Below are 24,538 nucleotides of genomic sequence, written 5' to 3' on the forward strand. Positions count from 1 at the left end.
AAAAAGCTGATATGGCATATATTTACATCACGTGAGGTCTCTAGCTGACATGCAGCCTGTACAGTTATCATCCATGTGTTCAGCAGCAGGGGACGTGCATGTGTTTAACTGTGAACAACTGAAGCAAATATATTAAAAAGCTCATGCAGTTAGTCACAAGTACAGTGACATTAAGTGCACTTAATTCGGTTTACCTCGGAGATGAATATAGCTTTAACAGCATGTGTTAACAGTCTGATGCATGTGTCAAGTCTGATCCACTTGATGAACTGTGAACTATATAATAACTTGTGTGTAAATGTGTGGTTCCTGCAGTGAGGGATGGCTTTCAGGAAGTGCACAAGTATGACTCACAGACAGAAAAGATCTGTTTATAGAGCAGATGGCATTCAGCCGCTCACATCTTTGTGAAAACAGAGAGAGATAAACAAGGTCTCGTTCCCTTCTGTGTTTATCTCAGTTCACTGCTTTTCCCTTTCCTTTACCCCTGCCTTTCCCCATCCCAGAAGCCCCTGGTTTCTCTTGCTTTGTGTCTTTTGCTGGTTTGGCTTTTTTCTGCTGTGAGAATTAAAAAAAAAAAAAAACAGAAATCAGGTGAATAATGGTGTAGCATTGTGAATTATATTTTTTTGCCTAAATGCAAAATGTGGAATTCTGCAGAAATGAAACTATACATGCAACAGCATAAAAATATGTAATAAACAGGCGTGCATGTCACAAATAATATGTAGATTTAAAATGATGGCCGTATGTATTCAGCGGGTTTAGATTCGAACATAAATTTAACTGCATGCAACAAAAAGTGTTTAAATTTCAAGCTTTCAAAAATAATGCTAAATTATAAAAGCAGCCATTATGAACCTATCAGAGTGGTTTCAGGAGATTTGTAATCTAGGAAAAAGTAATAATTCTTTAAACCACAGGTTTAGGTGAAGAACTATTTCATTAACAATTTGAAGCATTAAAGTTCTGGTTTTATTTATTTTTGTTGGAGGGACAGAAATCTATTTTCTCAGGTGTTTGCATGGTGGTAAAAAAAAAGACCTTTTTTATTAAAAAAAAAATAAAATAACACTAAATTTCATTTTTTCTTAATTTGTATTTTTCAAAGTTTTTATGGTATTAAATTATATTTATGATATAGTCATGATCCATTTATAATCTGTTAACCATTTTTTAAGCATAGACCTGAAGATTTCCAACTTAAACTGTCATAAATCTACTTTTAAATACTACTTTTTTTTTTACTTTTGGCCTCTTTTTAAGGAAGAAACTTTACTTTACATATTACAGAAGTTAAAAAATAAAAAGTGAAAAGATATAGAAGTTTATTATTATGAAAAAAATGCATAAAAATACTTTTATTTTTTATATGAAATCTATATTTTCCAAAACATCTTTACTCTAAAACTGCAAGAAAAAAAAAGCCATAAATCTAAAGTTTTCCAAATTTGGGTGCAGTACCAAATATCTCCACTAGATGAAACTTGTTTCCTATTCTTTTCGAACAATACAACGGTGTCAACATTTTTCAGGACTGGTTAACTTTTTCAAATCATAAAAAAAAAAAAAAAGTTACTCAGTTACTAAAACACCAAAGTTTCGACGAAAAAAGTATTGTGTTTGGAACAACATGTAATTAAGTAACTAACGACAGAATTAAAAATTTTGAGTAACTTGCCCTTGCAAATGAGATGTAAACATGATTGTAAAACACGGCCAGTCGAAATAAGAGATTTTGATATCTACCTTTATCATTGCATCTGCGGTAACGCCATCGTCGTCTTCCTCTTCCTGGATCTGAGATTCACCGTCAAGCTCTCCTATAAGCTCAGGGTCAACGGCACCTTTACGGCTTTTCTTAACCACTTGTAAAGAGTACGGCGTGAGATGGGATTCCTTATTGTAGGCTCTTGTAAACGCAGCTTTCACCTGCAGAAAGGAAAAAAAACCCAGAGCTGATGGGGATAAAGTGTGGCTTACAGCAGCTCCAGATGTTTAACAGTTAAACACATCGCATCTGTCAAAGCAATGAACTGTCACAACTGGACCACCGGTTTCTACACACACACACACACACACACCTTGGAGTCCAGTTTAGAGTAAGGATCCGGCTGTCCGCCCCAAGTGCTGATCTCCATCATGTTATCAACGTCCTCTTTGATGAGGTCATAATCATCTATGATCTGCACGCTCTGATTGGCTCCCTCCGAGCCCCGCGACTGAAGAGGCTCTAATACTGCCGAGCGCAAATACGGCAGGTAATCCAGATTTATTGCTTCCTTACTGCTTAACGTCCTGCAGGGAGATTTTAGGGAAGCATATATGTGGTTAAAAGACTTCATACATCAGACACGGAGGAAGGGAAGTGTTTAAGAGCGTTTTCTCACTTTAGGCTCATGTGTGAAGCGAGCTCCTGTATGATGCGGCTGTGTTTGCCAGCGGATGAGAACTTGCCCAACCAGCTGGGAAAGGTTGGAAACTGGCTCATATAACCCCGCATCAGTTCCCCCGGCAAAACACTCGCATAAATCGCCTGTGGGGAAAACATGCTTTCACTGATCTATGCAAAATACTTTGATGCAAAGCAGTTTTTGTAAATGGTCACTTCAGGGCCTGATTATCTACAGCAATAATTGTCGATTATTCCCTTGAAATTCTAATTGCAATTATTATTATCAATTTACAGTATTGTTTTGAAGCAAATGCATGCCATATTTTTATATGAAAACTAACTCCAAGTGAAAAACTTGCATTGCTTTTCTATGGCGTTAAGCCTCAAATGTCAACTGTACATTGGTTTGGTTTCATCTCTACATAAAAAAAAAAGGTTAAAATATGCATGGTATTGTATGCTATAATTAAAGCAATGGAAAAAATCCCTAAAGATAAATCTTTAGAGAGAAAAAAAAACTTTTGCAAATTTTATTTTTGGTAGTAATTTCAGCTTTGTAATCACAATCCGAAATACGATCAATTGTGCATCCCTACTGTTGACTTGTGGTTTGGTGCTCAACACTGATGAGAAGATATTGGCAGGAAAGCGTGTCACCTGTGTGGGAAGCAGAGACCATGCCTGTCTGGAGCGGATCTGTTTGTCCACTAAATCTCCATCGCAAATACTGTCTGCTGTTTTACTCAACAACACCAAATGATTCTTCAGATTTCCCCTGAAAAACATCCAATGTCGCAATTATACCATCATGCTTCCATCCGCAGTTAGAACGGTCTTATTAAATAAATACATAGTGCACAAGTTACAAGATGCAATTCTGTAAGTCTGGTCAATGCATTGAATATTAAAGATATCACTGCAATAATGTAGGTGACGACAAAATCAGGGAAAATTGTCATGTCATTTTTATCTGTCAGAAGTCAGTTTGTGTGTCAAAATACATCTGTACATTATGCAAACCAACAGACCTGCCAATTTTGTTTTTTTATGCAACTGTGCAATTATTAGTTTATTTGTTCTTTGATTGGGCTACACTTTATTTTAAGGTGCTCTTGTTACAGTGTAATTATACTGTTAGGTAATGAGTAATATGTTTAGAATTAGGGTTTGGTTTAGGGTTAGTTGCATGTAATTATGCACAATATCTTGTTATTACTATAGTATGAACATGTATGATGTGAACTGTTAAACAGTGTTGGCGAAGATCATATTTTTATATTGATACCTAAACATGATTTTCAATTGTGTTAATGCTATAAAAAGCAGTAAGTGATCACTATGTCTAATTTTTGGTATTTTGTGACAACAGCTGTTCTAAGTAGATCATGTCTTTTTTAAGGGGAACAAGCAACAATCACCACTTTTAAATTATTAAAAGAGCAAATGCAAAAAATAAGATTTACATTGAATATTGTAAAAAAGTGGGAAAATACTCAAATATAATACATTTGCCCTTGCGTGCACGTCTAAAACTCACCGTGCAGAGGCTGGTCGGACATGCAAGAAGTTTTCCTGAACAAATAGTGGTGCTAAAGAGTAATCATGGAAGAAAAGGTCTGATTTGTCAATCAAAGTCATGTGGGCGGTTTCCTCTCCTGAAGCAAACACTTTCCGACACACGTCAAACGGACCCTGCATACATGAGGAAAACACACAGATCTTGTCATCTCATCAATGCACCAATGCTTCTACAGAGTGTACCCCATCATGTATTTAACAGTGTGCACATATACCAGCTTCATGTCCTTCCTAGCATTGTTAGCATCAGCTTTGGCCTGGTCATAGGTCATGACCTTGTCTGTAGCTGACCACATGCTTAGATTATGCAGCACCTAGGAGCAGAAATATAATAAGCACCAAACTGATAAAGACCGTTTTGGACACAGATTAGTTTGTTAACCGCATACCTGTCGAATATCCTGATTGGACGCCAGGATGACTTCATTAAGTGCCGGGGGTGGGATTTTCAGACCCTCTTTGAAAGCTATAGACATCATAGCCCCCTGAAAATACATTATTTTATTTTTTTTATGGTTAGGTGTCTTTGTCACAATGTCATTAAACACAAAAGTAGTATTAACTATTAATAACTAACAACAATGTATACTTCATATACGCTTGGGGTCAGATTTAGGCTTAGTTCTACGCTATTGTGCATCATTTACAGTTCTTATTACAAAATAAAACCTAGGATGTTTAAACCTCCACAAGGTTCTCCTTCATTTCTAGATCACTATCCAGACTGACACTGATCATGTGAACACACATTGCTGCTAAAAATATTAAAATGATGTCTTTATATAAAACGCTGATTTAATGGGACACTGGTTCCACCTTGATCTGCTCGACGCGGGGTCTCTGAAACCTCAGGTCGTAGCAGTAGTTGGCCAGCGAGCGGATCTTCTGATGATTGCGGTCATTGCACATGCATATGATGGGAATCTTTGACTGTTTTATCAGACCAATCATCTCCTGTGTGGGTCAAAGGGCAAGAGTCAAGAATCACAGTGACAGTGGAAACACTGCTGTGCACATGTACAAGTTTAATGGCACGCATTTAATGGCTTGCAGTCTACATATTGCACAAAGTATCTACATGTACTGTATGCACAGAATACCTACATGTGCTCAGAATAAACAGCAGGGTGTATTGCACGTCCCCCTTACAATGACTTGACCTTCTATAATCCAAAATAACCATGAATGCACTCTCTGAATTTGAGTGCAATGGATTCTCAATAAATAAAATAAAGTACGATCCATCCGTTTTTTTTTTTGATTGATTGATTGATTGAACGCACTCAAAAATGAAGCTTGAAGTAGACAATGTGATCATGTGACAAATGTAGCATAATACTGTTTGAAACAATGGCAGCTGTTACACACTATATTTAAAAAAGCTATACAATAAATACATTAACTGTGGGGTATTCAGTAATCATTAAGCGAATGCTCCATTGCACACACACACACACCATCTCTGGTAAAGTGCAAGAATAATATTGTATGTCGTACCTGTATTCCTCCTCTGTCTTCATTTCCTGCCATGCCGTCCACCTCGTCCATTATGAGGACATGTTTACTGCTCACCGTCTGAGATGCACCTGATGCCATTAAACACAGAAACAGTGTTTACATTATAATCAGCGCAGTGTAACTCTCATTACCTGATTAATTAAGCTAATTACCGGTATAGAAGTTCTTAATGCTGGTGTTGTTGAGTGACTCTGCGATCACTTCCTTTAAGCTGTTCTTACTGCGTGTGCAGCTCGCGTTCATCTCCACGTAGCTGAAACCCAACTCCTACGAGAACATATGGAACGCTAATAATGCATAAACCATGCCGTGAAACTGTAAAAACATGCATGCCGTGTTTACAATCATTCACTGATGATTTAATCCTGTTAAACACTTCAAATTGATTACTATTTGCTTCTATTTAAATATGAGCGGGACTGAACTGACCTCACAGACGAGGGCAGCAGTAGTGGTCTTCCCAACGCCAGGAGGCCCGGACAACAACGCAGCCTTAAATCCAGAACCGTCATCTTTACTCCCAAACTTACCCAATTTGGCTGCATCCCAAAAACAATGGAAAATAGTTAAACTGAACTTTGTCTCCAGGGTGCATTAGAAAAAACACATTTATTCAGAAACGGCATACTAGTATGCATACTGCTCAGTATATACTACTAAATCAGATGCTAGTAAGTATAGTAGGTGAAACAGTATGCACCATTAAAAAAAAGAGAAAAATCTGGTGCATATGCTTATGGTCAAGTCTAGCACACAGCATTATGGGAAACGTACTCTGGTTATATATAGCATGTGACCCTGGACCACAAAACCAGTCATATGGGTCTTTTTTTTTTTAAATAAGCTTTAAATAGATGTATGGTTTGTTATTATAGAACAATATTTGTCTGATACACACTATTTGAAAATCTGGAATCTGAGGGTGACAAAAAATCTAAATATTGAGAAAATCATCTTTAAAGTTGTTCAAATGAATTCTTAGCAATGCATATTACTACTCAAAAATTAAGTTTTGATATATTTACAGCAGGAAATTAACCAAATATATTCATGGAACATGATATTTACTTAATATTCTAATGATTTTTGGCATAAAAGAAAATGCAATAATTTTGACCCATGCAGTGTAATTTTTGGCTATTGCTACAAATATACCCCAGAGACTTAAATCTGGTTTTGTGCTCCAGGGTCACAAATATGCTTTGAAAATGTAGCAGGCATTGATGCATACTGGTAGTTTGCTATTAGAAACACAGGTAAACTGAACAGATTTCGCAGCATGAGATAAAACCCATCACAAACAACATTTCTAAATCTTATCTTATAGCATTGTTATTAAGTCATATTGACTGAGAGACTAAATCCATAAATAGTACTTTTAAAAAAGCACCGGTCATATTTAATTTAACTAATGAAGGTACCCAAATATCAACTGCCTGCCAACAAACAGTAGAAGCCAACTTTAAATACTGACATGGTGCTTTTGTAATGCCGCTGTGATGTTTATGCCAGTTCTGTAACCAGCGCAGAAGCTTGTTGGCACAGCTCTGATCCCCCTGCTGGCCAATCAGGTTCTTCAGACTACGAGGGCGGTACTTATCCACCCACAACAGGCTCCTCCCATCGTTCTCAGGGGTGGAGTGGGATACAGGGGATGCGCTCGTGGTTTGATCGAAGCTCAAACTCTTTTTGACCTCTGAATGAGAGACGCCTAGTGTTCCAGATTTAGAAGCAGAGCCAGGCTTAGACTTCCCCTTTGAAGGGCTGCTCTTTTTGGGGCTGGGCTCTTCTGGAGTGGCCTTCTTGGATGGAGAAGAGTGTTTGTGTCTAGAGTCTGGAGTCCTTGCTTTAAAGGATTTATTCTGTAATAAGTGCAATAGAGAGAGTTTGTAAATTGAACCAAATTCAAAAAAATAATAATTGACATTTTATATGCACAATAGTTTTTTTATGCAATATATGTTGAAAAGATGCAGAATGGTTATACAGTGAAGACTTTTTGTTGTGTACGAACCACTGGGTAAAAAATTCCCATTGTTTTTTAACTTTACAATAAAACTATAAAATATGATTTTTTTATTACTGTTACTATTATTAAATAAGAAATATTAAACATAATACAGTACTTCTTCAATAAAATAATAAATTAAGAATTTAATCAAATAATTTTATTTTAAAGTACTCTGTAAAATTCCGAATTCAAAATGTAAAAATTAAACTGGGGTTTCCCAAACTTGGGTTTTTAAAGATGAAAAGATAATAATTAACTCAACTTAATGCAACATTAAAACAGGGCTGAACAATTAATTTGGAAAAAAACTAAAAAGCAGGAAAGTTGATGCGAGCTGCTTTATTCACCTCTGCTTCTGCTGCAATCTCGTATTTAGACTTCTTGCCTGGTTTGGTTCTTATGAGCTCCAACAGCTCATCTTCATTTATGATCTTAGTCCCAAAACTCTCCGCCTAAAGAATAAACACAACACATTCAATTAATTAAAAGGTTAAATTAAATATAAATATGGTTAAGCTGGTATATGCTGAGAAAAATCATGCAAAGTAAGACCTTCTCAGACTTTGATGCCCCGCTGTCTCGTCCCAGAACAAGGTAAGTGGTTTTTCGGCTGACGTTTCCTGTGACTTTCCCGCCATATCGCTCTATTAGTGACTTGGCATCATCCCTCTCCAGAGACTCTAACACACCGGTCAACACAAACACACACCCCTCCAGGCAGTTCTCTGCTCCCTAAAACAATCACAGAACATCGTCAAAGCAGTTTAGAGGAAGAGTGGATTCCTTAAACAGCAATGAAACGATAGGCAGAGATGTTTTTACCTGCGGGATCTCTTTAGACCCTAGTGCTCGTGGTCCTTCTCTGTTCAAAAAGTTACGGTAGGCTGATGAATTTGCCCGTTTTTTCTCTAAGTCCTCTGGACTTTTATTCTGAAATGACAGAGATGCTTTTGGTTTGCTCATTAGCTGAGCACAATTGTGCAATGCCCCATTAAACAACATGCATTACATTAACATGCATGCATTTAGCAGACGCTTTTATCTGAAGAGACTTACAGTGCATGCATTCAAGTGCATTGTGAAAAGCATTATATAAACAACACAAATTACAAATATATCCAAATATTGTGTGCCCTCTTTTAACTTGTAACCATAATATTTGTAATTGTGTTGTTTAAGGGTCTGACATATTAACGTCTTCTAACATAAAAAAAATAAAATCCTAAATGAAGTTATAACATATGTGTAGGATATACCTCTGGTTTTGCTGGTGAGGTTTTCAAGGGTGCTCCTACACTTTTAGGTGATTTTGTGGCTCCTGTGGAAACGCTTGCTGCGGATTTGGGCGTAGCTGCTCGCTCTGAGCTAGTTGGAGACATGGGCTCTTTCTTAGGAGAAATCTTCATTTGTTTTTCACCCCTGTCTTTCTTCCTTTGCTCTTCCTCTTGCCTTTTCATCCTATACAGTTTGGAGCTGGTCTTCACGGGACTTTGTTTAGGGGACGGGTCTATTTTGGGTTTGGTGTCTGAGGTACTTGTGCTGCTCTTTGTTGGGGAGTCCCCTCGAGCCTAAGTTAAAAAATAAAAAATACTACTACATTTAAAACACTCCACACTTGACTGTGTAGATGTTTTTCCAGTATTCATAAACAGTTTTTTCTTAAGAAAAAATGAGTAAATATTGATTTTTCATTATTTTGATACCAGACATACAAATTTAAGTTCCATTTTTTATGTATTTTGAATAAATTAGTAGATATGACAAGATGCTCAATATGCATGTTTAAATCAGAAGATGATGTAGTGTTGAGACAAACTAAAGACCTTTTTCGGTAAGGGAGCATCATCCAGCATGGCTAATGTTCTCGCAAATTCCTCATCATCATGGATCTTCTTTTCCAACTAACACACAAAAAACACACACACACACACACATACAGAAAACGGACAATTTCTGCATGATAATGAATTACATATAAACAAAGTGCAAAATTGACATGCATAATTTTCCCATTTAAAGACACCGTTCACCCAAACACTACAGTATGGAGGAAATATACAATGGAAGTCAATGGCTACTGTCTGGATACCAATATTTTTAAACGATTCAGGTTTGAGGGAACAACATGAGGGTCAGTAAATGACGACATTTATCATTCATGACTGAACTATCCCTTAAAGGTGTATTCTGGATTAGCCTTTATTAAATAATAAAAAATAAATTATGCATGCTCTTCTGGAAATCTCGTTCATTTTTAGCAATTCTGAATCATAATTCAACTCCTTGCTCACTTAATAATATATAATACAATGCATTTTTTATATGACCAAATTCAGATTGATATAGAAGCTTTATTGAGCTTATAAACATGTGTCCTGGACAAACCTCCATGTCTTCGTCCATCTGAAGTTGTTTAGCAATGGCTTCATCACTGAGTGGCTCTTCAGTGTCCTGTGTGGGCTGGACAACACCGAACAGCCATGAGTGTGAGTTTTTCTACACTTTAAGCGTGTTCACACACTCACACTCTCTCTACTCACTGCCTTCCTCTTAGTGCTGCTACTGGCCACCATCTTCTTCTCTGACCTCTGAACACTTGAGCTCCCAAAGAAGGCCATTACTGAGGTGGGCGTGTGTTTTGGTGGTTCCACCCTTGGGGAGACGGTGGGCTGAGAGCTCTTCGCCGCTCCCTTTGAGACCGCGTTTGGGGATTTGGTTGGGGATTTCCTGGAAGAAACTTGCGCTTGTTTTGCTTTTCCCGAATCTGATTCTTTCTTGCCCTTAGCGGCTCCATTTTCTTTAGGTTTGGACGTTTTTAGAGTCATTAATGTGTCGTCCGAATCTGGAAATATAAAGAGGACAAAAGAGGAGTACAGATTAATGGATTCATAACATTATATTATAAATGAGGAAAAAGCATCGGATGACTCCCTCACCAGAATCTTTAGCACTCTTTTTGGTCTCCTTTTCTTTCTCTTTCTCTTCTTCAGAGTCTAAGATAAGACGAGAGACGAGAACATCTATATATAGTGGTATATCAGGGGTGTTCAACCTTTCGGATCCCACAAACACGTTTGTGTCTGGGACCCTGTGTGAGTGAGTGTGTGTGTGAGAGAGAGAGCGAGAGACAGAGTTTGTGTGTGTGTGTGTGTGTCAACCTTTCAGATCCCACAAACCCACAAATATATGAAAAGTTAGTATTATAAATGTCTAAAACATACACAATACGGAATTTTTATTTAGTAAGATATCAAAAGTTTACTATAATTGTTTTCCTAATATTTGATAAATGCTCTTTAGGAACCTGAATCAATTATGACTCTTTTCTTTCGCTTTCCAGAAGGTTTTTCATCAGATGTGAGACTTTTGACCTAAGGAGAGAGAGAGAAAGAGATAACATAAAATATATCAGCATGCAAACTCTTTCAAATAAAGAGAAAACAAGAATGAAATCACACTGTAGATGCCATCTCATATTTATAAATTCTGTACAAATCACTGTCAAATCAAAGAACTGGTGTTTTACCTTAGTTTTTGACTTCTGCTTCTTCTTCTGCTCTTCATCAGTGTTGGTGCTTTCATTTGAAGGTTTGGGTGCCGCAGGTTTGCTAGACGCAAAAAACCTCCGGATGTCCTGAAATACACACAAAACAATGTTTACTAATAACATCAAATGTAGTTTTATTATTATTTTATAATGACACATGCTAGTAAACATGCAATGCAGAGCTGGTACCATAGTAACCACAGGATGAGTTTGTTCCATGTTTACATTTCAAAATTGATTATTACAATTATCAATGCCAAAACATAAACAACTAACCTGTGTTGTTATCGAGTATCATAAAGGACGGTATTGGCAACCAATCAAATCGATTTGATTTGTTAAGTTATGGCTAATTTAAAAGCTTACAGGAACAGGATGTAAACACATGCACCTGTGACATGAGCATGGACTGTTGAGTTCATATATAGTATTTTGTATGTTTGATTGTATTTGTAGCTCTAATGTTAGTCTGTTAACAAACACGTGAAGGCTGCAAGTTGGAGCTAACTGCTCTTTCTTTAGCCAAACAGACCGAGGTATTGCACTGATTGTGTCGTTGTTTATACACACGGTGCATTAGTAAGGCGACTCACCATCATTAAGCATGTGTCAAAAGCGTTTCTTTATTATTTTTTTTTGGGCGAAATTGCGCGACAGCAGCGCTTCTCTGATGCTCTTTGGCGCCAATGATGCTAAACTCAGGCGCAGAGTGATGACGCGCGGAGCGGATTCCGATTGAGACGCCGAGACGTTTCATAATATCTTTACGACGTAAAATTATATCCTTTTGAGAACCAAAAAATAATAATAATAAAAAATAAATAATAATAATAATAATAAAAAAAAATATATATATATATATATATATATATATATATATATATATATATATATATATATATATATATATATATATATATATATATAATTACATTGGTTGGAGCATAAGAAACAAATAAAGAGTTAATCAGATTAGTATTTTATTTTTATTCATATCTTATTCTATGACCTACGTAGAGGAGTCGTATGTCAAGGCCAAGTTATATATATATATATATATATATATATATATATATATACTAAGTTATTTTACAAAAAGACATGAAAAGGCACGTAAAGGCGAAAACAATTATTATTATTATTATTATTATCAGATTATTTTTAACCAGACTTTGTACAAAGATGATTCTCAACCAGTGTTGGGCAGTAACTAGTTACAGTAATAATATTAATTTTGCAGTGACTAATTACTATTAAAATTTAAGTAATAATATTACAGTTACCAACCATAAAAGAGCTAAATCTCTGTATCTAACAATCCAAATAATTCCATTTCAATTCTATTGAGTGCTTGTAATAATTTCTGTGATCCAATGTAGATTTTGGTCAAATGATGAGGCAGAAATATATTGTTAGTAACATTTACAAGAATTTTATGGGAAAGATACACAATTATAACTTCTGTGGAGTGTGAAGGAAAAATAATTTAACAAGTAGTGTAACTAATTACCGCTGCCAGATGTAGCACTAAGTCATAATATTACTTTTGAAAGAAATACTTTTGAACTGCTAATGAGTAATAAATGACATTTTCTTAGTGTCGAGCCCAACACTGTTCTCAACTATGTTAAAAAGTATAACTGTATGGTTTGATATACTACTGTACTTTATGCAATATGTGCGTGAAATGTCTATAAATTGGTATTCTCATTCTATATAATGTATCTATTCATTGCATCTAATTTGCATGTTAATGTGTTCATTTAGTGCAAAAAAAAAAAAAACAGTGTAATAATGGGATAATAACATGGCAATATTTTTTTAAGGAATATCTCATAGTTCATAGGAATATTGATCTACAATTTCTTAAATTTGTCCTGGTGTCCTCTACAGAATAAATGTATGAAAATTATGCCGTTTCATAAAAAGTCATATTCAGATTTGAAACCATTTGGGAAATAGCCAGATTTAGCCAAAATATTACCATACTCATCCTAAAAATGCAGTACATAATACATTTATAGGTAGGTATCTATATGGTTTACTATCTAAAGACCCATACCATGAAAAAATTATATTATAAAAATGTCTTAATGTTATTTGTAAAATATCCCATTGCTATTTAGATAACTATGTTTTTCTATAATTTTGTGTCATTGTAGTTATTCTTATTTTATTAAAAAAAATTATTAGTTTTTCTTCTGAAATGTAAGCATCCGTCAATAAATAAAAATACAATTAGAACAAATATATTGCTTTTCACCATATTATTAACTGAGTGGCAAAAAATATAAACAACTATAGAAATATGACAAAATCTCTGACCTGCACAATTTAATTTATTTGGTGCATATATCTCCGTTGCCTGTTGAAATGTACCAGTCACACCACCAATTAAGATACACAACATTATTCATTAAACTTATCAATAGCGCATCAAAAATAATCTTGTTCATAAACTGGAATATGGATGCCCATTGATAAAATTCAGACTATTTTTGAGGAGTTAAAGTTCAAAAGGCATTTAATTAAATCAATCAAGATTTAACTCTGGTAATCCTAAGATTTTATGCTTGCATGGATTAAACATTCAAATAATTTATCACTTAAAAATATTTTATGTGTAGTTCTACTCAATTTAACATTTTTAAACCAGGCATTTCTTAGTTACAATTATATCCTTACAATATGGTTTGTTAAAATATTACTCTTGAGGTCCCAAAATATCCTATGCAGATTTAGAATGCATTCAGAGAAAGTGCACAAGATGAACACTGATTGAGAGTGCAAGAATATTTTAAAATACAAGCAGCTCATATTTTAATTCCAATCCGGTCATGTTTGTGCCAACATGAATAAAACACACATACAATTATGTGGTTGAAAAATTAAGTTGGTCTTTATTTTACAGAGACTAATTTAGTCCTTTTGCTGTTCCACCACCGTGCCCTGACATAGATCCCGTCCAAAAATGTCCAGATGTCCTTCATTCTCACAGCGGTGGCTGCTGGATCAGAGCAGCTAATGGAGATAAAGTGAAAACACATTAAGACAAACCAGTTTAAAATGACAACGTGGTGCACCTAAGAACCTGCGTTTGAGCGTGCAACAAATCCCTACAAAAGATGAAGTGTAGTAAAGTTGTTTGGCGTGTATGATACGCTCAATCAAACATTGCATCATTTGAAATGTAATGCTTTGGCAAAGAAAATCAATCGGATTTAACCATGAACATGCCAAATGAAACTAAAGCAGGAAAACTGGCCTAACCTCTGGTGTTCTCTACGTTCTCTACGACTCCGCCTCCACTACAGTGCCCTTCTCAGAGACGTAAATACCATCCAGGAACTTTCTGATATCTTTATTTTTCACTGTGGTTGCCTGCTGAATGAGGGCAGCTGAAACGAGAGATGATGGGGAGGTAAGGCATGCACACACACTGAACTACACACACACCTTGCATACAACTGTCTCACACACACACACACACCAATCAGTCTATTCAATCACTCAGGATTGGCAATGTACATCTCACCTGAGTTTGACACCAGCTCAATGTCATTACCCTCCAGAACAAGCTCGTCTTTCTGAGCGGCAGACACTGCGCATGACACACCTAGCCGAAAAATAAACATTCTGCATCAGTGTAACCAGGAATGTGTGAAGCAGGACCAGTGCTTTAAGATAACAGACATCACGTTGATTTAGGAAAAGCCTGCACATGTACCTTGCCTCATGCGGACACGGCGGATGTACTTCTCTCCCAAGAAGTTTCTGATCTCCACCAGAGTGCCGTTCTCCTGCATCGCCACATTAATGGGGAAATGGGCATATACAGATCGCATCTTGTATCTGAAGCCCTGAAGATGAATAATATTAGGGTCATATCTTTTCCTCCTCGCATTATGAGCACGAGTTACTTAAAAAATGAATTAGTCGTGCAAGCATGAAGAAGAGTGAAATCAGGGTTGCTTACCAGTGTGACGCCCTTGATCATGTTCTGGACATGACTGCAGATGGTGCGGACTGTGGCCAACTCCTTCCTGTTACCCCACCACTTATCCACACGCAGCTGAAACAAAACCCTTCGTTTGCTGAGATTCCACACACTTTCAATCAGAATGAATCCAACTCTACATCAGATTCTGAAAGTTGCAATGTTTCAGAATTTTAAATATGAAACCAGTTCACATTTTACAAGCCGCATTCCAAACAAAACTATTTTGCATCAGCTTTTTTGTTTTTGTTTTTTTATGCATCACCAATTTAGCATATTTAATACATGTAATCTACTGACCAGTTCATAATACATTAATATAAGCATGTTTGTAGGATGTACAACAAACATAAGCATCACAGCACTGTGTGATGCATTTTTGAACTGATTCGGTACGCAGTTCATTAATTGGATTTCAGATCTACACCACCTCGTTCCAATACGATCGCCATTTCATTTTAATCTAGCTTAATCTGATTAATTGAGGCATTTACACAAAAGGACTTCCGGTCCAATTAAGAAAAACAATCCAGATGTGGGTGCAAAAACCATAACGATTGAAACAGTTAAGCTGTATTTAAAGGATTGGTTCACTTCCAGGAAGGGCTGTGCGATTAATAGGAATAGTCCAATCAGAATGCAGCGTGCCGAAATGTAGCGAGAGAACAGAGCAGACAGGGTTTTTCCGAGCCCATGCTAACGGATCATAACGTTCACACTGCACACGGTAAAATATACTGAACAGAAAAGGTTAGAAAATAGAAATGTGCAAAAATGATAACTAGCGCATGAACCTGGATGGGTGGGGTTTTTTTTGCCGTATGTCTAGACATTTTGTCAGCTTAGTGATTATTTTGATTTATGTCAGTTCTAGAGACATTACAATGTTTTGATAAAGCTCTCTTTGATTTTCTTTTGGAAATATGTTTCAAATTTATACTGAACGCATTTATGACTGTAAAGCATGTCTGTGTGTCAAAATCGTGTAGTTGTAAAACTGATAAAAAAAAAAAAAAAAAAAAAAAAAAAAATCGCAATAGGTTTTTTTGTTGGCTATATCGCACAGCCTTACTTCCAGAATAAAAGTTCTGGTCATTCGCTCACCCACATGTTATTCAAGATGTTCTTTAGTCTTAAAGAAATTCAGATTTTTCAGGATAACATTAATTTTCTCTTTTCTCCATATAAAGGACTTCATGGCCTGAAGGTGCAAGCTGCAGCTTCACAGAGCTCTAGATGAGGAATCAGAGTCTTTAATTAGTGAAACAATCGGTCATTTACCTTAAACTAAGAAAAAGAGTTTTACTTTTAACCACAAAAGCTCTGTTCTGAATTTTCTCTGCAGTCTGGACCTTCAGCCTCACTGAAATCCTGGAATGTTCTCCTCAAAAACTCAACTTTGTCTAAAGACACAAACGTCTTCAAAGACATTGGGGTGAGTGAACGATGAACCAATCCTTTAATGCAGATTCATTCAGACCTTCTTCTGTTTCTTGCCCAACAGACTGAGCTCCAGATTAATGTGGTTGAACTCCCGGCGAAGAACTCCTCGGGGGCCCTTCACTACAACGGTGCGGCCCTTGAGGGTCACCTCGACTGCAAGGAAACAGACAACATTCAGTACAAATGAAAGCTTGGGTCAGGAAGAAACGTGTAGGTAGGTGGTCAGGATGTCAAACACACCGTTGTTGGGGATATCCACAGTCTGGTTACTGAGAATGGTCTTCATTCTGAAGGAAGGAGCACAGAAGCACAACATATAGATGTTACGTCACATCCTGTTCATTTAACTTCAATTTGCAATAGAGAACATCTGAGCCTAGAAACAGAATAACGCTCAGACAGCAATGCTAAACGTACGTTTTCAAACAGTGAAAACGTTATAATGTCATAACGAGACAAGCGAGTCTTAAGGTCAATGTGATTATTGCTAAAATGCATTAATTCAGCCTGCTAGCCGAGCTAATAGATAAACACTGACTAGACACATCGCGGTTTTTAAACAACATCGGGTTTTCTGCACTAATACTAGCACATATATTCTCAGGGACATGTAAATAAAGGATTGGGACACTAAACAAACCCGACAGATTTGACGATGGTGAGGATTGTAGTTGATTTAAACACACAAGAACAGGACGCGGCATATTCTTACCTCGCCGAGTGAGGAGGAAAGGACGGCGGGAGGACGTCATGACGTACATGTACTAACCAGTACGTTGTGCGTCATCGCCGCAATCGATCACCGATCGATTACAGATACTGTTTATATAAAGCAAATTTAACACAGTGTTGTTAACTGTTAGAAAGATTATTCAATACGATTTTAATGCCATTTCTTTTTTATGTAGGAAAATGTTTTATATGTTTTTGTCATAAACGCGCAGGGTGAGTTAATCGATGTCAGAGCGAATTGTTGACAGGCTGGAGCTGGTTCTGAAGACATGGCGCTGATCAGAAGTTGTGTTGTTTCGGGACGATATTCGTCTAATCGTCTGTTTTTACCATCAAAATGCTTTGAGGGGTCTAGTGTAAGTGATTTTTTCGTTCCGTTTTGTTGTATGACTGATGTTACTGACATTTTAGTGTTTAGGTCAGCGCAAAGTCACAGCGATCTAAAGTACAATATCCACTGATTAAACATGTTAATTCTTCATATAGCAAATAATTCATTTGTGCACAAAGTTGGGGACAAGGGTCTCAGGTGTGATCCCAAAATGTATTTATTTTATTATAAATGTCATACCAGTAACCTCGATAAAATAAAAACGTTCAATTAACGCAATTTAAAATGTACTTACCTCTAAAAGTACCATATTTCTATGTTTAAAATAAATGCTTATTTTATGTTGTATTTAATATTTATTTAACCTCAGTAAAATAATAATTATTCCAGTAAGTTCAGACATCCAAAAGCTTAAACATTTGGTAACTTTGATTATATATGATGGTATAAAAATATATCTAAATATCAATAGCCACTATTTTGTCTGTAGTACTGCAATCTATAAATCATTAGCCACTTAATTTTTAGACTTTAGCACTAGAAAAAACACATTTGTGATTGGTTAGACTATGCAAAGAGGAAACAATAGGGAAATCTGATCATGCTAAAAGGAAAAAACAAAATAAGTAAAAATGAATAACTCAAAACATTAAAATGGCATTAAATGGGTACGAATACAAAATGAACCTGGCAAGTAGTAACAGCATGCTTTGTTTGGATTCATTTACAAATCAAGTACATATTGTTTTTGTGTGTGTACAGGTGGCCAAAAGTGGGTTAAAATGAGTTTAATATTTGTTACGGTCTGAATATATCTGTGTGAGCTGGTAGATGATGATCAGAGTGTGTATGTTCTTAAAGAAAAAGCCCCGCTGACCCCGTGCTTCTGCTCTTAGGTTAGACTGATCACTGCTGCCAACACGTCCTCCTCACTCCCTGAAAAGAAGAGGAACATCAGAGACGACGGACTGAACCTGCAGGACTTCATCTCCGGAGAGCTGTCCGAGAAGAGCAGCTGGGAGGAATACCGAGGCAGTCTGAAGAGAGAGAAGGGAGAGCGGTACGCTGATGCACACCACAGTCTTTCTCAAGAACTTTTGCATTGGAAAGCTGCTGACTGATCACTACAGCTGTCCTTTAGACACATAGTGTATATGTGTCCTGGAGAACAAAAGCAGTCTAAAGATGCATGGAGATATTTGTAGCAATAGCCAAAAATACATTGCATGGGTCGAAATTATTAATTAAAAAAAAAAATTAATGTCTTTAATTCAATGCACCTTTGCTAATATGTGACTCTGGAGCACAAAAGCAGTCTTAAGTTGCATGGAGATATTTGTAGCAATAACCAAAAATACATTGCATGGGTCCAAAATTATTCATTTTTCTTTCATGCCAACAATAATTAGGACATTAAGATCGTGTTCCATGAAGATATTTAGTAAATTTCCTATTATAATTATATCAAAACTTAATTTTTGATTAATAATATGCATTGCTAAGAATTTCAAAGGTGATTTTCTCAATAGTTCGAATTTATTTATTTTTTTGCACGCTCAGATTCCCGATTTTTTTTTTTTTTATAGTTGTATATCAGTCGAATATTGTTCTATCATAACAAACCTTGCATCAAAGGAAAGCTATTTCCTGTCCTAATCAGCCTTCAGATGATGTAGACATCTGAATTTAAGACTGTCACGAATATGATTTAACCCCTCGTGTTTATTTTTGCCAGGCTAAGGCTTCCACCGTGGCTGAAAACAGAGATTCCTATTGGAAAGAACTACAACAAACTGAAGAACACACTTAGGGACCTGAAGCTGCACACAGTGAGTGTCTTAAAAAAACATGTCCTTCACACAGTTAACCGAAGTATTGACTGTTAATGTGTTTAAAGGTTTGCGAGGAGGCCCGGTGTCCCAATATCGGTGAATGCTGGGGTGGAGGAGAGTATGATACTTCCACAGCAACCATAATGGTGAGTGTGCTGGGTCTGAAATACAACATATGCATGCTCCGGTCTGGACTAAACATCTCCCGCACTCTTTCTGTAGTTAATGGGGGACACATGCACACGTGGCTGTAGGTTTTGTTCAATTAAAACAGCCAGACATCCTCCGCCTCTCGACCCTGAGGAGCCGTATAACACTGCTAAAGCCATCGCTGCATGGGGACTGGACTATGTAGTCCTCACATCAGTGGACAGAGATGGTAAGGAAACCCAAAAACACCAGCAAACCAAACATTAAAGACTCTGAAACTGGGCTATATTAAAGTGCAGTCTATTTAGTTGCATCATAGCCATGATCCATATTCTGGTTCCCGGAGGAGGAAGTTTAATTTAAATGAGTTCATCTGATAAAAAAATTAGTTGTACACAAGCATATTGAAGCATAGAGCTTTACGATTGATTTCTGACCGACAGATATTCCTGATGGTGGAGCTGAACACTTTGCTAAGACCGTCTCCAATCTTAAAGAAAGGTAGGGAGATGGGGGAAATGTTAGTTTTTTTTAGAAACAGCAGATTATTCATCCGTTTCTCTCATATATATATATATATGATGTTTTCTCTCTTAGGAACCCTAAAATCCTGGTGGAGTGTTTGACTCCTGATTTTCGAGGTGATCTGGCTGCAGTGGAGAAAATTGCTTTGTCTGGACTTGATGTTTATGCTCACAATGTAGAGACGGTCAGAGATTTACAGAGGTCAGTGCAATCCGCCGTTACAGCCTGGATCTTGTGTGCTCACATACAATTATTATTATTTTTGAGGAATGCTTTGTAAAGCTGTTTGTCATGTCAAGATGCTCAGACAGATCTCACAAAGTGGTGTGCAATATGAGAAAGTTCTGTTTTTATTCAGTTGTATTTTTATGCAAAAAATATTTAATTAAAATATTTAAATCTTTCAATATAATAATTATTTTATTTGCATTCTTTTTTAAATTGCTTTCATATTTTATTATTTTATTTACTATGCACTTTTTTTAATTCTTTCATATTTTATTATTTTATTTGCTTTGCATTCTTTTTTTATTTCTTTCATATTTTATTATTTTATGTGATGCATTCTTTTTCAATTTTTTTCATATTTTATTATTTTATTTGCTATGCATTCTTATTTTAATATCTTTCATATTTTATTATTTTATTTATGCATTCTTTTTAATTTTTTTCCTATTTCATTTGCTTTGCATTATTTTTTAATTGCTTTCATATTGTATTATTTACTATGCATTCTTTTTTATATCTTTCATATTTTATTATTTTATTTGCTATGCATTTTTTTTATTTCTTTCATATTTCATTTGCTATTCATTATTTTAAAAATTTCTTTCATATTTTATTATTTTATTTGCTATGCATTATTTGTATTTCTTTCATATTTTATTTTATTTGCTATGCATTGTTTTTTAATTGCTTTCCTATTTGATTATTTTATTTGATATGCATTCTTTATTTAATCTCATATTTTATTTGCTATGCATTCTTTTTTAATTTCTTTCATATTTTATTATTTTATTTGCTATGCATTCTTTTTTTTATTTCTTTCATATTTTATTCACTATCATTTTCAGCTTAATTTCTAATATATACGATCACCAGCAGATGGCAGAAACATCTAGTCCAGCTTATCAAGTGAATTAGCAACAGTAGTTAAAGTAGTTTAATAACAGACCTAATTTTTCAACTTTGACCTTTAGACATGTGCGTGACCCTCGTGCAAACTTCGACCAATCGCTGAGTGTTTTACGACATGTTAAAAAGGTGAAGTCCGGTGTGCTCACGAAGACGTCCCTCATGCTGGGCCTCGGAGAGACAGACGCACAGATACACGCAGCTCTGAAAGGTAATTAATGTTCAGTTCCAGATGTGTTACGTACATCACGTGAGGTACAGTACATACAAATGCATGTATTAGCGTATGAGAGTTGTTTGTGTTCCTTCAGATTTTAAGGACTCTGGAGTGGACTGTGTGACTCTGGGGCAGTACATGCAGCCGACCAAACGCAGTCTCAAGGTGCGACATTAACTGTGTCTTAGATTTCATTTTCACAATCTGTTCAATGACTATGTGATACACTCCGCACACACACACACACACACACACACACAAAAGGCATGTTCTGGCTGACATCACCAGCTACTGGCTAGCTTTATGCAACGCTTTGGTAAAATTTAAGGCCAGAATAGTTTAGCAGTGTCACTTTTGAAATCATGCAGCTTTCTGTGTGGCCAACTTGAACCTGTTGCGAAATCTTTCACCCTCACGGAAAATGAGTTTCTATTCAAATGACTGAAAATTAAGTAAGTCAACCAAATCTTGAAGGGACAGTACACCCAAAAAAAGAAAGTTAGCAATGTGCTGTTAATATACTCGCCCTCAAGTCATCCAAGTTGTAGGTGACATTTTTTCTTTAGAAGAATACAATTCAGAAGATTTTTAGCTGAAACTGTAATCCTTTGTGTGATCCTCTGAAATGCAAATCAGTGGCTGCATGTTTGAGAATAAAAAAAAAGCATATTACAAAATTAATACTCATGACTCCTGATGATATATTGAGGTCTTATGAAGCGAAACGATCAGTCTGTGCAAGAAACTTTACAGCATTACTACCTTTAATCCAGAGCCTCAGGCTAACGATTCAGTTCATGAATCATTCTATTGAACCGATTCTTTTTGGTGAACTGACTGAATCAGTTCATCAAATCATCGGTTGTAAAGCATCTGACACAGTTTGTGGCTCGAGCAGCAAAGATTTACAAGCTGCTCAATCAAAACTCACTTTCATTCTCCTATGAGACGAGCAGAAATAGCGGCGTATCTGATCCTGTGATGAGTGAACCGATTCATCGCTCCAGTTCCTCCAACAGTCACTGAACTGAAGAAACAGTTCAAAAGCAGCAGGCCAATCAGCATTTCCCATTTCATCCATCATTTGAGTTTATTGTGTTACATCACACACCTGTGCCGCTTCTCGCGATCTCTTCTGGAATGCATCAGTCTAAAGCTGTGTGTCTGATTGAAGGTGGAAGAGTACGTCACTCCTGAGAAGTTTGCTTACTGGGAGCAGATTGGCCAGGAGCTGGGTTTCGTCTACACAGCCAGCGGGCCGCTTGTGCGCACCTCTTACAGAGCAGGTAACCTCACACGTCTTCTGTTTCATGGGGCTCTAGCCAGAGCTCAGATTATGGGATCTGCTGGCTTTCTCATTTTTTTAATCACACTTGCTTGGCTGCTGCTAGATGCCTAGAACCATGTGACTTTAAATCTCCCATCTTTTCTCACGGGGCAATTCATTATTTGCTATATGTTGCTTGCAAAAAATAAAATTTTATAACCTACTTTTAGATATGTTAAAGCCTTAACAAGTTTATATATATATATAATTTTTTTTTCTAAGACACTTAAAAGAGACCTCCAAAGTTTTTACTGGACTTAACAAAAAAAACTGTACATTTTTATTTACACTCAGACAATCATAAATGCAAATGAAACATTAAATTTATTCTAAAAAAAAAATTACATTTCCAAATTAACAAATATATATAAACCTAATATTATATTTACATGTCTAATTTTTAAATTAGTAAACTAGTGTTATATATTTTTACATTAATGTATAAACCAAACATTAATTAATTTACATTTCTAATACATTTAAATGTCTAATTTAGTATTTTTTTCTAAAATTATTATTTAATAATAATATTTAGTGTCACACATTTTTACATTTGTAAATATATAAACAAAGCATTTATTTATATTTATAATTTTATATTTACATTTAAATTTATTATTTATTGTTTATACTAAAGCAATTGTTCAAAACCATTATTTGGGATTATTCCTATTTTTACAAACGTGTATAATAAAAATAAAAAAAATTAAAAAATCAATGAATGGAAATAGCTGGAAATTAATGCATTATTTGCAATGCAAAAAAATACAGTCACATTATACATAAATATGGCAAACGATGCTGTGTAGTTTCAAGGTGTAGTTTTGTGCATCAGGTCAGCACTTTATTTAGGTCAACTTCAGGTCAACTTTATTTGTTTAAAAATATCATTTCATTTCTTAGGTGAGTTCTTTTTGAAGAATCTGCTGGAAAAGAAGAAATCTGAAGGAACCGTAGAAGCAGCAGAGTGAACTTTTCCTCTTTATTCCTGCCGTATAAACCGTATTAATAGGAGAATTCATCCAACAATTGCTCAATGCTCAATGCTGTATTAATTTACTCTCCATCATGTCATTATTTTTCTGTGTAACATAAAAGAAGATTTTGAATCATACAGCTTTTGGAACGACATGACGACTGAATTTTCAGTTTTGGGGTGTACTGTCTCTTTAAGAAAACATATTACAAGATAACATTCACCGTGTTACAGTGACACTATAAACATATTTAAATGAACATGTTGGGTTGTTTTAGAAATGGATTAAAGCTGTCTATTTTGTGCATCATTTAAGTAATATAAATAGAATACATTCAATGAAAACTTGTCAATTGTCCATTTTTGTTTGAGTCATGGTTGACTTTCATATTTAGGCCTGTGACATAAACAACACTGCTGCTTTTTATTAGTCCATATTTGTTTAATACGTTTTCTGACATTATTGTATCTGAATATTACAAACCTGTACAGTAAGAGATGATTTTATAAAAGCTACAACTGTAACTCTACATTAATATAAACAGTACAGGTTAAACAATACATACCAGAGTATATTTGTAGCTATAGCTAAAAATACATTGTACAAGTCAAAAATGACCAATTTTTCTTTTATGCCAAAAATCATTAGGATATTTAGTAAAGTTCATGTTCCATGAAGATATTTAGTAAATTTCCTGCTGTAAATATATAAAAACTTCATTTTTAATTAATAATATGCATTGCTATGAATTCATTTGGACAACCTTGAAGGTGATTTTCTCAGGATTTAGATATTTTTTTTGCACCCTCAGATTCCAGATTTTC

At 35.6% G+C, this 24,538-nt stretch overlaps 3 protein-coding genes across 4 annotated transcripts; 1 reads left to right on the plus strand and 2 right to left on the minus strand.

Moving 5' to 3' along the window:
• Positions 1-355: 355 nt before the first annotated feature.
• On the minus strand, positions 356-11,766 carry LOC113107638 (replication factor C subunit 1-like). Of its 2 annotated transcripts, none has more exons than XM_026270289.1 (24): positions 11,643-11,766; positions 11,029-11,136; positions 10,807-10,873; positions 10,439-10,495; positions 10,043-10,344; positions 9,888-9,962; positions 9,326-9,403; positions 8,759-9,070; positions 8,325-8,432; positions 8,055-8,234; positions 7,850-7,954; positions 6,966-7,353; positions 5,921-6,030; positions 5,644-5,758; positions 5,471-5,559; positions 4,790-4,927; positions 4,363-4,458; positions 4,189-4,287; positions 3,933-4,087; positions 3,053-3,170; positions 2,391-2,536; positions 2,085-2,298; positions 1,750-1,932; positions 356-558 (listed from the first exon to the last, which is right to left on the minus strand). In XM_026270289.1, exons 1-24 carry the CDS (start codon positions 11,646-11,648, stop codon positions 457-459), a joined length of 3,351 nt encoding a protein of 1,116 aa, XP_026126074.1. In that variant the 5' UTR covers positions 11,649-11,766; the 3' UTR covers positions 356-456. The 2 variants fall into 2 exon arrangements, with proteins under 2 accessions (XP_026126074.1, XP_026126082.1); XM_026270297.1 differs by lacking the exon at positions 11,643-11,766 and adding an exon at positions 11,326-11,534.
• Positions 11,767-13,926: 2,160 nt separating this feature from the next.
• On the minus strand, positions 13,927-17,283 carry LOC113107657 (60S ribosomal protein L9-like). Its single transcript, XM_026270322.1, has 8 exons — positions 17,202-17,283; positions 16,730-16,776; positions 16,527-16,642; positions 15,026-15,121; positions 14,777-14,909; positions 14,585-14,665; positions 14,320-14,447; positions 13,927-14,070 (listed from the first exon to the last, which is right to left on the minus strand). The coding sequence occupies exons 2-7, from the start codon at positions 16,773-16,775 to the stop codon at positions 14,341-14,343; spliced, it is 579 nt and encodes a 192-aa protein (XP_026126107.1). The 5' UTR covers position 16,776; positions 17,202-17,283; the 3' UTR covers positions 13,927-14,070; positions 14,320-14,340.
• A 55-nt stretch (positions 17,284-17,338) lies between these two features.
• On the plus strand, positions 17,339-24,147 carry LOC113107652 (lipoyl synthase, mitochondrial). Its single transcript, XM_026270309.1, has 11 exons — positions 17,339-17,577; positions 18,449-18,612; positions 19,288-19,381; positions 19,450-19,530; positions 19,607-19,763; positions 19,978-20,035; positions 20,132-20,260; positions 21,259-21,404; positions 21,505-21,575; positions 22,585-22,696; positions 23,641-24,147. Exons 1-11 carry the CDS (start codon positions 17,491-17,493, stop codon positions 23,706-23,708), a joined length of 1,167 nt encoding a protein of 388 aa, XP_026126094.1. The 5' UTR covers positions 17,339-17,490; the 3' UTR covers positions 23,709-24,147.
• The last annotated feature ends 391 nt before the right edge of the window (positions 24,148-24,538 follow it).

This window comes from Carassius auratus, chromosome 1, assembly GCF_003368295.1.
Source record: "Carassius auratus strain Wakin chromosome 1, ASM336829v1, whole genome shotgun sequence".
Taxonomy (NCBI): Eukaryota; Metazoa; Chordata; class Actinopteri; order Cypriniformes; family Cyprinidae; genus Carassius; species Carassius auratus.

What these genes read in the sequence shown, in the direction of transcription:
- LOC113107638 (XM_026270289.1), bottom strand. An exon ending in AGATTGCAGCAGAAGCAGAG is followed by an intron (nt 7,354 to 7,849) that starts GTGAATAAAGCA and finishes CACTTATTACAG; the next exon opens with AATAAATCCTTTAAAGCAAG. An exon ending in GTCCGACCAGCCTCTGCACG is followed by an intron (nt 3,171 to 3,932) that starts GTGAGTTTTAGA and finishes GATGTTTTTCAG; the next exon opens with GGGAAATCTGAAGAATCATT.
- LOC113107657 (XM_026270322.1), bottom strand. Translation starts at nt 16,775, where the DNA reads ATGAAGACCATTCTCAGTAACCAGACTGTGGATATCCCCAACAACG. An exon ending in TGGGCAAGAAACAGAAGAAG is followed by an intron (nt 15,122 to 16,526) that starts GTCTGAATGAAT and finishes GTTTTGTTTCAG; the next exon opens with CTGCGTGTGGATAAGTGGTG. An exon ending in TGATCAAGGGCGTCACACTG is followed by an intron (nt 14,910 to 15,025) that starts GTAAGCAACCCT and finishes ATTCATCTTCAG; the next exon opens with GGCTTCAGATACAAGATGCG.
- LOC113107652 (XM_026270309.1), top strand. Translation starts at nt 17,491, where the DNA reads ATGGCGCTGATCAGAAGTTGTGTTGTTTCGGGACGATATTCGTCTAAT. An exon ending in CACATCAGTGGACAGAGATG is followed by an intron (nt 19,764 to 19,977) that starts GTAAGGAAACCC and finishes TCTGACCGACAG; the next exon opens with ATATTCCTGATGGTGGAGCT. An exon ending in GCGCACCTCTTACAGAGCAG is followed by an intron (nt 22,697 to 23,640) that starts GTAACCTCACAC and finishes TTCATTTCTTAG; the next exon opens with GTGAGTTCTTTTTGAAGAAT.